The sequence below is a fragment of the Elephantulus edwardii genome, unplaced genomic scaffold (assembly GCF_000299155.1).
Source record: "Elephantulus edwardii isolate Elephantulus edwardi_28Jun2011 unplaced genomic scaffold, EleEdw1.0 scaffold00003, whole genome shotgun sequence".
Lineage (NCBI taxonomy): Eukaryota > Metazoa > Chordata > Mammalia > Macroscelidea > Macroscelididae > Elephantulus > Elephantulus edwardii.
Window position 1 is genome coordinate 39,396,466 of NW_006399753.1, and position 16,288 is coordinate 39,412,753.

The 16,288-nt window shown below is 37.4% G+C and overlaps 1 protein-coding gene across 1 annotated transcript in view; it reads right to left on the reverse strand.

Moving 5' to 3' along the window:
* The window catches only part of NALCN (sodium leak channel, non-selective), a 600,265-nt gene that overhangs the window by 562,658 nt on the left and 21,319 nt on the right, over positions 1 to 16,288 (reverse strand). Inside the window, exons 2-3 of the mRNA XM_006879390.1 lie at positions 11,536 to 11,682; positions 6,511 to 6,693 (exon numbers count right to left, since the gene is read on the reverse strand). Coding sequence (XP_006879452.1) covers positions 6,511 to 6,693; positions 11,536 to 11,643 — 291 coding nt within the window. The 5' untranslated portion in view covers positions 11,644 to 11,682. The remainder of the gene's footprint in view (positions 1 to 6,510; positions 6,694 to 11,535; positions 11,683 to 16,288) is intronic.

The following is a 16,288-nucleotide window of genomic DNA, read 5'->3' on the forward strand; positions in this document are numbered from 1 at the left end:
CAACAGTGAATAAGGGTTCCAGTTTCTCCACAACCTCACCAGCATTTATTGCTTGCTGTTCTGTTAAATTTTGCTATTTTGACTGGAGTGAGATGATATCTCATAGTTGTTTTACTTTGCATCTCTCTTAGGGCTAGGGATTTCTTAACAAAGTCGACAGAAAGTATTTCCATCAAATGTACTTCACTAGGAACAGTCAGATCTCCCAGTGCATGCCAGGGATTGTTCTAATCTGGATGATCCGTATTACAAGTGAAATGGCTGGGCTAGCACCATAGACTACACAAAAAGGCTGAGCTATGCATGCCCAGGAGAGTAGTTGAACTTTCTCTCTTTTTCACTGCTGTCAATTTGATTCTGACTCACAGCTGACCCTGGTTACAGTCTCCCCAGAAGACTTCTCTTGCACTCTAGTCAACCCTTCCTCTGTTGATCTCCTGGAAAAAGCTACCATTGTCCTGAATTTTAGTGTATACTAACCAAATGCATGCTTAGGGTAACTAGCTGAGCAACTTTCTGTAAGACCCATAGAATTTGGGAGTCATCCTGAAACCAAGAAGTTGAAATCATGATTGATGTCCATACTCTTTATGAGACAAAAGTTTTCACAATGTGCTGGGAGATACATCTGAGGAGGAAGCTATGTTTTTCCTGGAGGTCACATTTGCAGCATTAAAGATGAATTTTGGTGAATATCAGAGTTTCTTGTCCTTCACTAAGTGTGTCCATATGGTGTGGGTTTGACAGTTCTTCTCAAATGCTGGCCTAGTGGTAAGAAGCTGCACTGCAATCCCAAAGGCATGTGGCTCAAATCCACCAGCTGCTCCACAGAAGAAGGATGGGCAGTCTCCTCCTGTGCAATTTAATGCCTCTGAACACCAGCTGGAGGGTCAGCTATGAGTTGGTTCTGACTCAATGGTACACAACAACAGGAACAACAATATTAAATTGGATTTCTTCCTTTATATTTCCTCCCTATTTGATGTGGTGTACCTCCCAAAATTTAAAGCTGGGGCGGGGGGGAGACATTTTCAAAGCTCCTGTACTTATTTATATCTGCTAATAGTAAGCATCTGGCTTATCAAAGTGACTAACCATAATTCTAAATACTTACTCTTTTATGTTTACATCTTTAATGGTCACTATGAAAATCTAATGGAAGTAGGGGAATCAGGAATGAAGCAAAAAAATCTTCTGAGAGCAGTGTTGAGCTCTTGCATTTATCTGGGGCATACATCCATCCTTATTCTTATCCTTCGTCTTTTTACTGTTCAGATTCAACAAACTGTGTCTTCCACACATGCCCATACCTTCACATACATTCATTAATCACATAGTCGTTCTTGGCATTTAGATACTGACTTCTGAGACATAGATTAAGAGAACTTGGGATCACAATTACAACATCAATAGTGGCGCTGCACGAACCAAAGTGGCCAAAAGTACAGCCCATGCTATGGTTATTGCTTTCTGCAGAGCAGTGTTCTTATTGGGTTCTTTTTAAAGCTTGATGTTTTGTTCAATGATCCCAGATAATTTTGATTTTTCAGTCAATGTGGCTAAAAAGCCTTCTAAGCACTTTTTAAAAAGAAAAAAAAATCCTTTGATTTCATTTTCCTTTCATGATTAGAAGCCTTACATACTATTGTTGTTTTTATGTGCTATTGAGTCATCCGTACTCACAGTGACCCTATGTACAATAGCTCTGAACTTGGCTCTATCCTGAGCCAGTCTTACTGACTCTGACACACCTAATCCTATTGCTCCAGTTATGGTGTTTTCCATTTCATCCAGGGTCTTCCTTTTCTGCACTATCTCTCCACCCTTTCAAGTATGGTCTCCTTGGATCATGACATCCTTCTCCAAGGACTGGTTCCTCCTAGCCACATGCCCAAAGTATGTAAGACAGAGCTTCAAAATTCTAGCCTCTAAGGAAAAACTTTCCTTTATCCTCTCCAAAGCAGAACTATTTGTTATCCTGGTGTTCCATGGTATTTATGTTCAGTAATTTTCTCCAGCACCACAACTCAAATGCATTAATTCTTCTTCTGTCATAATTAGTTATTGTCCAGCTACCTGATGTATAGCAAGTAACTGCAAAAACCATGGCCTGGATCAGACGCTTCTTAGGCTCTAGACTGATATCATTGCTCTTAAGGACTTTGAAGAGGTAGGTCCCTGACAGCAGACTTCTGCAATGCAATTTATTTGTCTTTTGATTCCCTGGCTGCTGGTACCAAGAATGTTGATTGTGGAGCCAAGTTAGCTGAAATTGTTAACCTCAATCACATCTCCATCTGTAATATTGCTGCCAATTGGCCCAGTGGTGAGATTCTTTATCTTCTTGATGTTAAGCTTCAGTCTATAAACACTATTAGCATTAGTAATATTTCTTCATCTCAAAACCCAAACAAAACCAAATGCACTTCTATCAAATTGATTTCAACTCAAAGTGACCCTCAACAATATAGTATAATTTTCTGATAAGGTTTCTAAGACTTTAACTCTTTGTGGAAGCAGACTGCCTCATTTTACTTGACTGGATTGACTGGTGGGTTTGAATCACCACCTTTTAGGTTTTCAGATTAATTATTTAACACTACACCAACTGGGTTCCTTTTTCTTAAAGTAATTTATTTTAAGCAGTTTTCATACAGTAAGGCAGTTATGTCCAGCATCTGTATATATACTAAATAAACTACTATAAAATGAAATGATTTACTTCAATTTGGATAAAATCACAATGGTAGTTCTTAAAATTTCTCCAGTAACCTAATATATAGCAAACTGGATAACAAAAGAAAAATAACTGTGAATGTCATTGAATGAAAGAACCAGGCCTTCTGAAGTAAAGATCCACTGAATGAAAATAATAGAGATCACCCAAGACCACAGCTGTGAGAAGCTGTGGATGGGAGATAGGTACAGAGTTCTGAGTGATCAATGAATCCCAGGACACAGAAATCACCAAATACTCAGTGGGACAGGGAGGAAGGCAAATATAAGAATTAGTGGAAAGTATGGAGAAGACTAAATGGGAGACAAATTGTAGTTGAATGAAACAAATAAACAAGCAAACAAACAAACAGAAAACAAGAACAAATAATAGTTAAAAAAACATTCACTTAGGCACAGCAGAAAAGTCAAAAATACTGGAACATTCTGATGCTCTCCCAAAATACCATTCAAGAAGGGTAATGTTGAAGAAACACAGCTTTGATACATAGAATACAAATTGGCTGAGGTGAAAACAATAGGTGTCAAAATTTAAAATGGTGTAAAATACACATGGAAACTAATTAATGACAATAGGAGGCTGTGTTTCACCAAATCTAAGACTGCGTGGCATGCTAAAAAAAGAGAAAAGAAGAATATGTTTCTTTTAATGGATTTATGATTAATGACTTGGGAAAAAGTAGGTAGGGGGCTGTAAAGAAGACATAAATATATAACAACTAAATGTTATATATGTTCGAGTCTTGAGTCAAAGAAACCAACTGTCAAAAATAATTGAGATACTGGAAAATATATATTTAGATTATATATTGGCCTATGCTACAGAGTTGCTAATTTTCCTAGAATATATATTATAGTGACAGAGAAGTTATGAAAAGAAATTTCTATCAGTCAGAAAAGCATAAAAATTAATTAATTATTGTTGCATTATTTACAATAGCAAAGAGATGGAAGCAACCGAAGAGATCATCCATAAATGGATAGAAAAAACTATATATATTCATACAGTGGAATACTATGCAATACTGAAAAAACAGTGGATAATATTCTTGACATCCTTACACAGCTCATAAAGTCTTCATTCATTAGTATTCAAGCCATCAAATTTATTCTTGTGACGGTTTTTAAATTCAGGTGAGATAGACTCAAGGTCGAATTTTGGTTCCTATGGATTTGATTTAATCTTATTTAGCTTTACTTTGAACTTGCATATGAGTAGTTGATGGCCTGTTCCATATATGGACCAGTAAACAGTCCTCAGAATAGAGGAAGGAAGCACTGCATAACTCAAAAGCAGGAAAAGAAGTGTGTCAGGGATGTGTCCTTTCTCCATACCTTTTCAATCTATATGCAGAACAGATAATTTGAGAAGTTGGACTTTGTAAGGAGAAATGTGGCATCAAGATTGGAAGACAATATCAACAATCTGTGTTATGCAAATGACTTAACCTTGCTTACCAAAACTGAGGTGGACTTGAAGCACTTGCTGAAGAAGGTCAAGGACTGTAGTCTTCAATATGGATTGAAGCTCAATATGAAGAAGACGAAGATTTTCATAATTAGGCAAATTGCCAACAAGCACCATGATTGATGGAGAAGCAACTGTAGTTGTTGACAATTTCAACTTGCTCTGCTCCACAACCAACAGTGGCACCAGCAGTCAGGAAATGGCACCAGCAATCAGGAATTCAAAAGACCAGTTGCACTGGGGAAAGTCAGATATCAGGGATCTCTCCAAAGTGCTAGAGTAATGGTATGCCTGATCCAGGCCAAGGCCTTCTATGAATCAGAGAGTTGGACAATGACTAAGGATGATTTAAGAAGAATGGATGCCTTTGAGTTGTGGCTGAAGAAGAGTATTGGAAAAGAGTACTGAACATACCATGGACTGCCAAGATAACAAACAGGTCTGTTTGGGAGAGGGTGAAACCAAGTTTCTCCTTAGAGGCAAGGATTTTGAAGCTCCATCTCTCATACATTGGGTACATGGCCAGAAGCAACCAGTCCATGAAGAAGAGTTTTGAAGGATAGTGGCACAATGCAGGAGAGGAAGACCCTGGAAGAGATGCTTAACTGGAGTAATAGGGGGTAGGTGTGTCAGAATCAGTGAGAATGGCTCAGGATAAGGCAAGGTTCAGAGATGTTATACAAAGTGTCACCATGAGTCATAGGCAACTCAATGGCACATACCAACAATAGTGGTGCCCCTTTCATTCTCTACCATAATAGTCTGATTGCTTTTTATCTCCTGCACATTTATTTGTATTCCTTTATCATTTCAAAACACAATTAATTAATATTCTACTAAATATCACACTTGTCTCTGATTTTATCATGCCATAAATAAAAAGCAACGTAAAGAGATATAATGCCAGATGGATCTTGACTGAAAGCAGAGAGTAACAGAGGAATGTCTGTGGTTTATTGACTATGCAAAGACATTTGACTGTGTAGATCACAACAAATGGGCTGATTCTGAGAATGAGAATCCAAGAACACTTGATTGTGCTTATGCAGAACCTATACTTGGACCAGGAGGCAGTCATCAGAATAGAGCAAGGAAACACTGCATGGTTCAAAATTGGAAAGGTTGTGCACCAAGGATGCATTCTATCTCCATATATTTTTGATCTGTATGTGAAACAGATTATCCTGGAGGCTGAGCTCTATGAGGAGAAATGTAGCATCAGGATTAGAGGTAGATTCATCAACAATCTGTGTTATGCAGATGACACAACCCCACAACCCTGCTTGCTGATACTGAGGAGGACCTGAAGTACTTGCTGGAAGGTCAAGGACTGCAGCCTTCAATATGGATTGAAGAAAATCAAGAAAACAAAGATTCTCACCATTAAACCAATTGATAGCATCATGATAGATGGTGAAGAGATTGAGACTGTTAACAGCTTCAGTATGCTTGGCTCTCCCATCAACACTCTTGGTACCAACAGCCAGAAAATTAAAAGACAAATTGCATTGAGAAAGTCTGCTGTCAAAGACCTCTCCAAAGTACTGAAGAGCGACAATGTCAGTCTGGAGACTAAGGCCAGTTTTTTTGCAAGTTTTTGCAATTACTTGCTATGCATCAGAAAGCTGGACAATGAGTTGGGATGATAGAAGGATAATTGATGCTTTTGGGCTATGGTGCTGAAGAAGAGTACTGAATATATCATGGACTGCTAGGAAAACGAGTTTGTCCTGGAGAGTGTGAAGCTAGCCTGGTCCTTGGAGGCAAGAATTCAGAAGCTTCAATCTGATGTAATTTGGACATGTTGCAAGGCTGGATCAGTCCTTGGAGAGGGATGTCATGCTTGGAAGGGTGGAGAGACAGTGCAGAAGAGGAAGACCCCCAATGAGGTGGATTAATTCAGTGACTGGGGTAATGGAAATAGGTGTGTTGGAGACAATAAGATTGGCACAGGATAAAACAAGGTTTAGAACTGTTATACATAAGGTCACTATGAGTCGCATGTGATTTGAAGGCACATAACAACAACAATAACCAAGTCATGAGTTCATCAATCCTTGGTGATAAGGCATTACCCTGATCTTATAGCTCTTTGCCAGATATTCTGAAACTAGTTTTCCTCTGCACTCTAATGTTTTTATTATTCTTAAATATCTTAGTTACACAATCTAGAGTTCTAACTTTTTAAAGGACTTGAACCTGGGTAAACAATGTTTGGCTGCACTAAGATTAATACAGAATATTATTAACTGATAAAATATTCAGTTTATTTTGGTTATAAGCTTAAATAACATGGAAAAACTCACCTTGATGATCCCACGGATGTGCATTTTTGCTATCATCTCTGCCGTGTAAAGGAACATCAATAAAGTGTCCAACGTAAAGGTCACATACTGAAGGGGAGGATAGTGTTCGAATGTCATTGGCGTATTCATACAGACGGAAATGACGCTGATGATGGCGCAGATGCGCAACAAGGAGTGAACCCACTGCAAAGGCAGTTCAAAGTTAGTGCCTGGAACCATAAAGTGCTATTAAATTCATACTGTAAACCACACAGTCCAGAAACCATTAACATGCTGACATTAAAACATTTCATCAACCAATACAGAGGAAAACAAAGGTTTCTCAAGCACAAATAATGTGCAAATTATTCCATCTATTTGATATGCAATTGTTGAACAACCTATTTTCCATGGGAACACAATGAAATTCAGAAAGAGTAAGAGACTTTTCTGTGGCTGTACATTAATAAGAGTGGAATATTGGGTATAACTTATACAAACTATCCCAAATCCTCCACAGCTTCCCATACAGCTTGCCATAATATGAGGAGATTTCAATTCATTATAGACATGTATTGGTAACATAATATAAAAACTTGAATGACTATTATTTTTATACTTTTTAATATTGAAAAATGCTGTTCTTATTTACTGTCAAGTATGTTTTTCAACAACTGTAAATTTCATGGGGGGTATTGTCTATCTTTATTTCAATGAGTAAGTAGTGAATTTGAAGCACTTGCTACTGGTTTGGCAATATAGCTCCTTACCATTGGGCAGCCAGAATACTCTTTTGTGTAGTATAAGCTCCTATAATTAGACATCACATTATTGTTACTATAACTTTGTTATCTAGCACAATAACCTACACATGTCACAAATGCTTTGGAAATGAATTGATATATAGCTCTTCCCATATAGACTCTTTCCTTTCTCTTTGTAGGAGATCTGGTCTACTCCATAAGGAGTTGTGCTACTATCACAAAGGCAGCACTCCAGTGCTGGCCAAACCCACCATATATTCCACAGTACAAAGATGAGTAATGCCTCTTGTGTGATTTATAGCCTCAGAAAAGCTGCTGGAGCGGTCAGCTATGTGTTGGTTTGAACTTAACATCAATGCCTTTGAGTTTTATCTCAGTAAGGAGTCTCTGGCATATATTCTGACTCTCAAACAAATGCTGCAGTTCTCTGGCAGTTCCAGTCCACCAGCGGCTCCATAGGAGAAAGATGGGCCATCCTCCCATCATGACTTACAGCCTCAGATACCAATGGAAGGTCAGAACAGGTCAGGGGCTTCCATGGCAATGAGTTTTGGTTTTAATTTTTAAATTTTCTTTGTAACTTGTGAAAAACATCCTACTATAAAAAAATATATTCTTAGTATATAACTTCATTCTTCACATTTGAAATATAGTAAATAGACTTTACCTTTATTTAGAGAACATGTTTAACAAAAATTAACTTTGATTTCTTCTAAATTTTCATTATGAGTTTTTATGCAATCTTAGCTATTTACCAGCTGCCTGAAGATTTCCATCAACTCAGGCAAAAAGAAGTGGAAATTAAAACGATATATGTGTATACTTGTATGTGCAACATATATTCATATATATTACTTTATTACAAAAGTTGTTCATTTTTAAAAATTATGTTTTTGTTAGATGCCTTTGAGTTGGTCCCAACATCAGTACTGTCACCCACATAGAACAAGATAAAAAGAAAACCCACTTAATTGTATCTATATGTTAGTGGCCTAGTGGTAAGAAGCTGCTCTGCACTCTCAAAGTCACACAGTTCAAATCCTGCAGCTATTCTGCAAAAGAAGGATGGGTAATCTCTCATGTAATTTGCTGTCTCTGAAAACCCACTGAAGGGTCAACTATGAGTTGGTTTAGACTTCATGGCAGACAATAACTAGTTAATTAATGCTTATTTTAGCCCAGGTAAATATATCTGAGGATAATTTAAGTATATAATTTATAAGCTATTCTAGACACTTAATAATGACAATTCTTTATTAAACTTCCTGTGACCATATTATTTTTTTTAGTTTTATAATAGATTCTGAAGCAAGGTTAAGTAGTGCACACTTAAAACAATGTAAATAATACTCTTTAAAAATTGTAAAGACTGTCAGGACTTTTATGAGACTCACTTTTAGGCTGATAGGTATATTATAATATTTATATGACAATTACTATATTTGCTGAAAAATAATGTCATCAAATTTCCATGTCTTATTAAAATACTCACAACTCAAACTCACTGTTGTTTAACTGATTTCAGAGTCTGCAAATCACACAGGGGATGATTGCCCATCTTTTTCCCAAGGAAGGAACTGCTAATAGATTCCGTGCCATGTAAGTCACCGATAATTCAATTTTTTTAAGGGTTATGTTCTTTTAAAGAAATTTGGAAGTGCTTCAGTAAATATCAGTGTGTAAAATAGGATTCTAATTATGCAAGAAAATTTCAAAGAAAGAATCTTTTCATTGAAAAAATTAAATTTTAATACTTGGAAAAAGGATCATAATGAAAAATTAGGATGGTTTTGCTCTTACTTTATCACAAATAAACAAAGAAAAAGAGTCTATTCTGGGTGTGTGGCTGTGTCAGCTGGTGAGCTCATCCCTGGTGACAAGGTAGACACTGCCTGATCTTTAGAGGTCACATGTCTATTTTTATCTTGTCCAGAAATATTTTAAAAGCTCTGGAAATTGTGGACACAAGGAAAAGTCAGGGTTTTTTTTTTCTCTATTCCATTCATTTTCTTAAACATTATCTCTTAGAAAGTATGTAGGGATCTTCAGAAAAGTGGAAACAACACATTTCCAAGTCTTAATTGTCTCACAACCCAATAATAAAAATCTATCTATCTATCTACATATAAATAATAGAAAATGGAGTAATCACTACAAAAGGAAAGGTTTTTTGTGTCCAGTGCAGGGAGGTGAAGTGAGTCACCCTTTGGGTTAGACTGAGGGTGGAGAGAGAGAGAGAGAGATATCTGTGCCAGCCTTAATGATTGAAGAAGATTTGACTCATCAGAGGAGTTGGGAAAGAACATTCTGAGAAGAACATAAGTAAAGGAAACAAACATGAAGAGTCAGATATCTTGGAGGAATTAGAGGTTACCTGATGAAGTTTAATTCCAGGGTTCTATGTTGTTTTTTTACCAGGATTTTATTTTGACGCAGAGTGAAATCCTGTTGTTGTTGTTGTTGTGTACCATCATGTTGGAAGCAATCAATAGCTGACCCTTTCAGTGAGATTTCAGAGGCAGCTAATCGAACAGGAGGATATTGCCCATCCTTCTCCTGTGGAGCAACTAGTAGATTCAAACTCCGTGGCTTCAAGATAGCGGCAGAGCTTCTTAACAGTAGGCCACTGCACTGTCAACTCAAAGGTACATGGTTTAACTCCACCAGCTGGTCCAGGGGTGAAATACAGGCAGTCTCCTCTCATGTGAACTACAGCCTCTGATAAGCCACAAGAGGGCTGGTTATGGGTCAGCGCTGACTTAATGGTACACAACCAACAACAATTCTTTACTGAAAAAAATCCCTTGAGATTCATTGGTTTGGCTGCTAATGGAAATGTTGGTGGATGAAATCTAGCAACCAAATTATATGAAAAGGTGAAGCATTCTGTTCCCTTAAAAAAATGACTGTCAAGCAATATGCTAAGTGAACTTAGTCTCATAAAGACAAATACTGTATAAAACCATTACTGTAGAATGAGTACAACGATCCAAGGGGAAGGGGCTTAATCATAGGGTCGCACAATTTGGTAAGTGGAAGGAGAGGTGAGTAAAGGAAAGGGGAAAGATTGCATACAGTGTATACCAACTTTGTAAATAAACCTCTATTAAATAATTTTTTAAAGAACTAAAAAAGAGAAAATAGGCTTTCTTAGAAGCTATGGGAAGCTCTATTCTGTCCTATAAAATTATATGAATCAGAAGTAAATTAATGGCAACAGATTTGGGGCGGTTTTATAGCCTTTATAGAAAGAGCCCTAGTGGCACAGTCATTATGCACTTGACTGCTAACAGAAAGATATGGTAAATGAGAGTCAGTGGTCCAAATTCACTAGCCTCTTTGCAGGAGAAATGACCTGATGACTGGTTCCTATAAAGACTGCAGGTGAAGAAACTATACAGATCAATTATAATATAGGCTCAACTCTAGAGAATGCAAACATAGCAATGCACACAGAGGCAAATTGCCAGATCTTTTGGACTATGCATCAGCTGGTGTGTCCAAACCATGGCCTTTGGGTTGGAAGCCAAGCTTCTAGTGATAGGAATAGGGCAACCTCTGGAAGGTTGGAGTCAAGTTAAGTAACAGTAACACATTTCCATTTTACAATGCTGTTAATGAGATATCACTATGATAAAAAGTAGAATGATGATGACAGTAAATCTGGGATGTAACTTGAAATCATAGTCAGAGGAGAGACAAGAACTGGGAGAGGGAACAATTCCTGGCTGCTAGATAGTCAAACAGCAATGTGTTTCATAGATGTTCCTCTTGAGTTCTCATTAACTTAATTAGGCAGAGCAGGTTACAAGGTTCTTCGGAGATACTATTCACTGTCTCATTAACCTTTACTTTTACCAAAAACATACATTTCAGAAGGAGACCTTTAATTCCAAATATCAGAAAATTTTCCCATAGATTTGTGTATGCTGAGAGCTGAATTAAGAAGTTAGTTAAGAACAGTTTCTTTTTCTTGGACTCTGAATGAGTCTGAGAAGTATCACATATGTGAGTGTGTGTCCAGGAAGGACAGGAGGAACTAGACCACTGTTTGTTTTCCCAAGGAAGCACCTCATACAGTTCCCTCAGTATCTCATCAGGTTTATCAATTTCCTGATCTCAACACTCATCCATATTCCACTTCAGCTCAGAGACATTTCAAAAGCAAATTTCCATGACTTTTAAATCATAGTAATCAAATTTCTTCCATGCTGAAAGAAAGGAAGAAAAAAAGGGGAAGAAAAAGAGAGGAAAGGGGGAGGGGATGATGACAGAAACTTACTGGCTTGTTGATCCAGAGTATGTCAGCATTGTCAGACAGGGATTCATCAGGGCCAAAGTCAGTAACCGGCTGGGCTTCGACCCTGGAACTCTGCTTCCTTTTGAGCATGCTGATGTTAGCGCTGGGTAGCACGTGGAAAGCTACTGTCTGGAAAAGGAAAGTTGTAACAGTTTATCAAGCTATCGTTGCACTTATTTTAAAAAAGAAAATGTATTTATTAAAGACATGTTTATTTACACCTTTATAAATGATATATAGATTCTGCTATATTGTGTATAAGAAAACATATTCAAACAGAAATATTAAAAGGATATGATTCAACTCAATGCACAAATGGGCACAGGACATGAAAAACAAACAAAAAAAAACACAACACTTCACCAGAAGAGGCATTCAAATGACCACCAAACATCTAAATAAATGCTCAAGATCTTTAGCTATCATTGTTGTATGCCATCTAGTCAGAAATGACTTGTAGTTAACTCTCCTGCAGATTTTCAGAGGCTCTCACAGACCAGCTTGTGGACCCAAACCATGTGTCTTTGGGTTTACAGTATAGCCCCTTACCACTAGGCAACCAGAGCTTCCACCTTAGCTGTTGTTGTAATTGAGTTCCATTGAGCAAGAACTGTCCCATAGCTGACCCTCCAGAGGCTTTTCAGAGGCAGTTGATCTCACGGGAGGAGATTGCTCATCCTTCTCCCATAAATCAAAACTACACCAGCAACAATAGCAAATTTCAGTAATACAAAAACAATAAATGCTGAGAAATATGTACAGAAACTTATACACTGTTGGTGGGACCACTATGATGATAATATTATATGTGTCATTATTATAAAAAAAAATCTAAACAAGGATTTGCACCAAAAGAAAAATTATTTGATGGTTAACAGAGGAGAGAGTTTAGGAAAAGTGGAAGAAAAATTAGTAAACAGATAACAGATACATATTCAGATGGGTAATGGGAAAGATTACGTACAATAAATGGATATGAGTACAATGCCACAAGAAAGGAAGGTATGGAGAAGTGCACAAGAAATATGTTAGCAAAGGTAGACACTATTAAAATTCTGCATTTGTAGCAGAAATAAAATTTAATCTACAAGTGGATATGTAGGTAGATAGGCAAAAAACAAACCAAAAAACCAAACAAAAAACAACCTTACAGGCAGATGAAAGGACTTTAACAAAAAGTAATATTATATAGTTTTCTTAATTATAACCCAACACTCTGAGGGTAAAAGTTACTGGTTGTAGGTCCTCAAAACCATTTTCTCAGGTGACATCAAGGTCATGAGTCATGATAAAATCCACAATGTTCTACATCTTACTACGGTTAAGAAATGAGAAGATCTGCAGAGCTTTCAAGTACTTTTCTAATGCACAACTATAAGGGAAAAGAATATCAAAGAGGTATAGAAATAATTAGACAAATGGTCCACTCCAGCCTCAACTCCAGGAAACTGAGACAAGGATAATTAGATGGTCCCTGACTACCCCTGTCAACTACTTTAAAAGCAATCACAAGAGAAAAAAGAAACCTGAATAAAGTGGAAGAAAACTGTAAAACAAAACTTAAAAGGATAAACATGGCCAGGTTTGCTGGTCTGATGGTGACTAGTAGAATCCCAAAGACGTTGACACTTAGTCACCCTTTGAATCTGGAACAAAGCTATGGTTCAACCTTCACGTAAGCTGTAGACATCTCTATAATGGGAACACTATCTCCAGGGAGATACTTGCTCCCTAGAACAATCGGCCCTACAAAATCAAAACAGTAGCATTTGACATGAGGTAAATATTAGAAGGCTGGAAGAAATAGCATGGAAGAATTAATGAAACCAAGAATCATATGGAAGAAGTAGGGAAGAGTGTGTTACATTTTGGATATCACAATTAATGTTACAAAAATGTATATAAATGGCTGAAGGAAAAAAGAATTTGCTTTGTGAATATTCAAGCAAATCCCAATTAAAAAATAAATATTAACAAAAATAAAAGTGGTACGTACTTGTTGCCCAGTCCAACAGAGTGTCTTATGCATCTCATGAATAGCTTGCATCACAGTTTAGACAACAAGTATTTAGACTGGAAAAAAATATTGTTTTCTTCCAGTTAATACCAAGTTATAGCTTACTCTCCAGTGGGTTTTCACACAAAAGGGGATTGAAGATCTTTCTCCCAAAGAGCAACGGATGGATTTTAACTGTCAGAGAACAGCAGCTTTGGTGTTAGCAATGCAACTCCCTATGGGTTATACCACCAAGACTTGATCAAGACAAGCTGAAAAGACAAGAGCTTTGTCTTTTAAGAAATGGATATCAAGAATTCTTTTTGAATTCTTTTTATTCCAAGTAGTGGAATAGTTGGATCATATAGAATTTCTATGTTCAGCTTCTTGAGGAAGTGCCAAACTGCCTTCCAGAATGGTTATACCATTTTATAATCCCACCAATAATATATGAGTTCCTTTCTCACGACATCCTCTCCAACATTTATTACTTGCTGCCCTGTTAAACTTTGCCACTGTTACTGGAGTGAGATGGTACTTCATTGTGGTTTTGATTTGCATCTCTCTTATTCCACTAAATGAGAACTGAAACACTAATGGAGTTTTGTACATCAATGTTCATTGCAGCATTGCTCACCACTGAAAGACAAGAAAACAGTGCAAATGTGCAACCACAAATTAATGGATTGAGAAATTATTCCCACAATGGAATACTATGCAGCATGCAGGAGCAATGACTTTGTAAATTATTACCTAACTTGGGAGGGATGGGAGAGCATTATGCTGAGTGAACTAACTCAATCCTGAAAGTACAAATATTGTATAAAATCATTATTGTAGAATGAGTATAAGGATCCAAGAGGGGTGGGAGAGGTTAGAAGCAGAAGGATGAGGAAGTGTGGGGGGCAGGGAGGCAGAATAATCATGTGGTTGTACAATTTGTTGGGTGGAGGATGAGGGAAATGGAAAGAATTTGTTCTTGAAAACAATGTATTCAAATTTTAGAAATAAACTAGTAGAAAATTAAAATAAAAGGATTCTATTTGAGATAGAAGTTCATATACCTAGAATTGCCTCCACTTAAGAAATTTCCTGTGTTATAGCATTGTTATCCATTGCCACTGAATTCATTCCAACTCACAGCAACCTAGGACAGAGTAGAACAAATACGTATGATTTCCAGGGCTGTAAATCTGTGGAAGCAGAAAGTCTCTGGATAGCTTGAACAACTGACTTTAGGTTAGCAGTCTTCCTCTGATTCTGATGAATGATTCTGATGATTCATTCTTCTTCATAAAGTCAAGCTTTATAAATTAATTAGCATTTATATTGAATAGGTATGCCAAAAGGATACAGTCTTGATGTATACTTTTCTAGATTTTAAATAATGTTTCCATAATCAACACTTTTGGCACCAGCAGTCAGCAAATAAAAAGACAAATTGTACTGGGGAAATCTGCTGTCAGGGACCTCTCCAGAGTTCTGAGAAGAAACAATGTCAGTCTAGAGATTAAGTTGCCCCTGATCCAGTGCATGGCCTTCAAAATTACTTGCTGTGCATCACAGAACTGGACAGTGACTAAAGTTGACAGAAGAAAATTCTTCTTTGAGTTGTGGCACTGGAAAAGAATCTTGAACATACCATGGATGGCCAAGGAAATAAGTCTGTCTGAGAGAGGGTGAAACCAAGTTTCTCCTTGGAAGCTAGGATTTTGAAACTCCACCTCAATATTCTATCAACACATGGCCAGGAGGGACTGGTACTTGAAGAAGGACAGCATGATTGGAACGGTGGAGGGACAGTGTAGGAGAGGAAAACCCTGGATGAGACAGACTGATATAGTGACTCGGTCAATGGGGATAGGTGTGTTGGAGTCAGAGAGACTGGGTCAGGATTGGGCAGGCTTCAGAGCTGTTGTACATAGGGTCACTATAAGTCACAGGCACCTCGACAGCACATAACAACAACAACAATTCTACTCACACAATAGCCTCTTGGTCTAGGTCTAGGTTTCACATGAGCACAATTAAGTGTTCTGGGATTCCCAGATTCTCAATGTCAGACACAATATCTTATGCCCACACACAGTAAAATATCTTTGCATAGTCAATAAAAAACTGATAGTCATCCTTCTAAATTTCTTTGCTTTTAGCCAAGTTTGATCTTACATTGCCATTGATATCCTTGGTATCAAGATTTCTTCTAAATCCACTTTGAATTGCTGGTAGTTTAGGTTTTGTAGTTAATGTTTCCACAATTTTTAGTAACACTCATTCTATTCTATAGTCTACCTTCCTGTGGACATCAGTGCTAGTTTTCTATAACTAATCAGTGATGCTGAAGGAAGAGAGCCGGTTATTTGACAGACTCTCAAGACACAAACAGAAAATGATCAATGTAGTATGAGAAGAGATGCTACACTGATTGTCGACGGGACTGATGAGCCCCAAGACCACAGTGAGCTTTCCCACTTGGAAACGTGGGCAATCTTTCTTGTATGATTTACAGCCTTCACAATCCAATGAAAGGCCTGCTATGAGCTGTGACAATGAGTTTGAAGCTTGGGTTTGAGTTTGAATTTTTGTTATTAAGCAATTATCTTTACTTTTAGCAAAAGCGTGAGGAGAGGAAACCTCTCCTTTTGATGCACATATGAGACATTTTGGCTTCAGGCAAGGGAATAACTTTCCCAAGATCATCTAAATCAAATTGACATTTATAGCTAGCTCCATCTGACT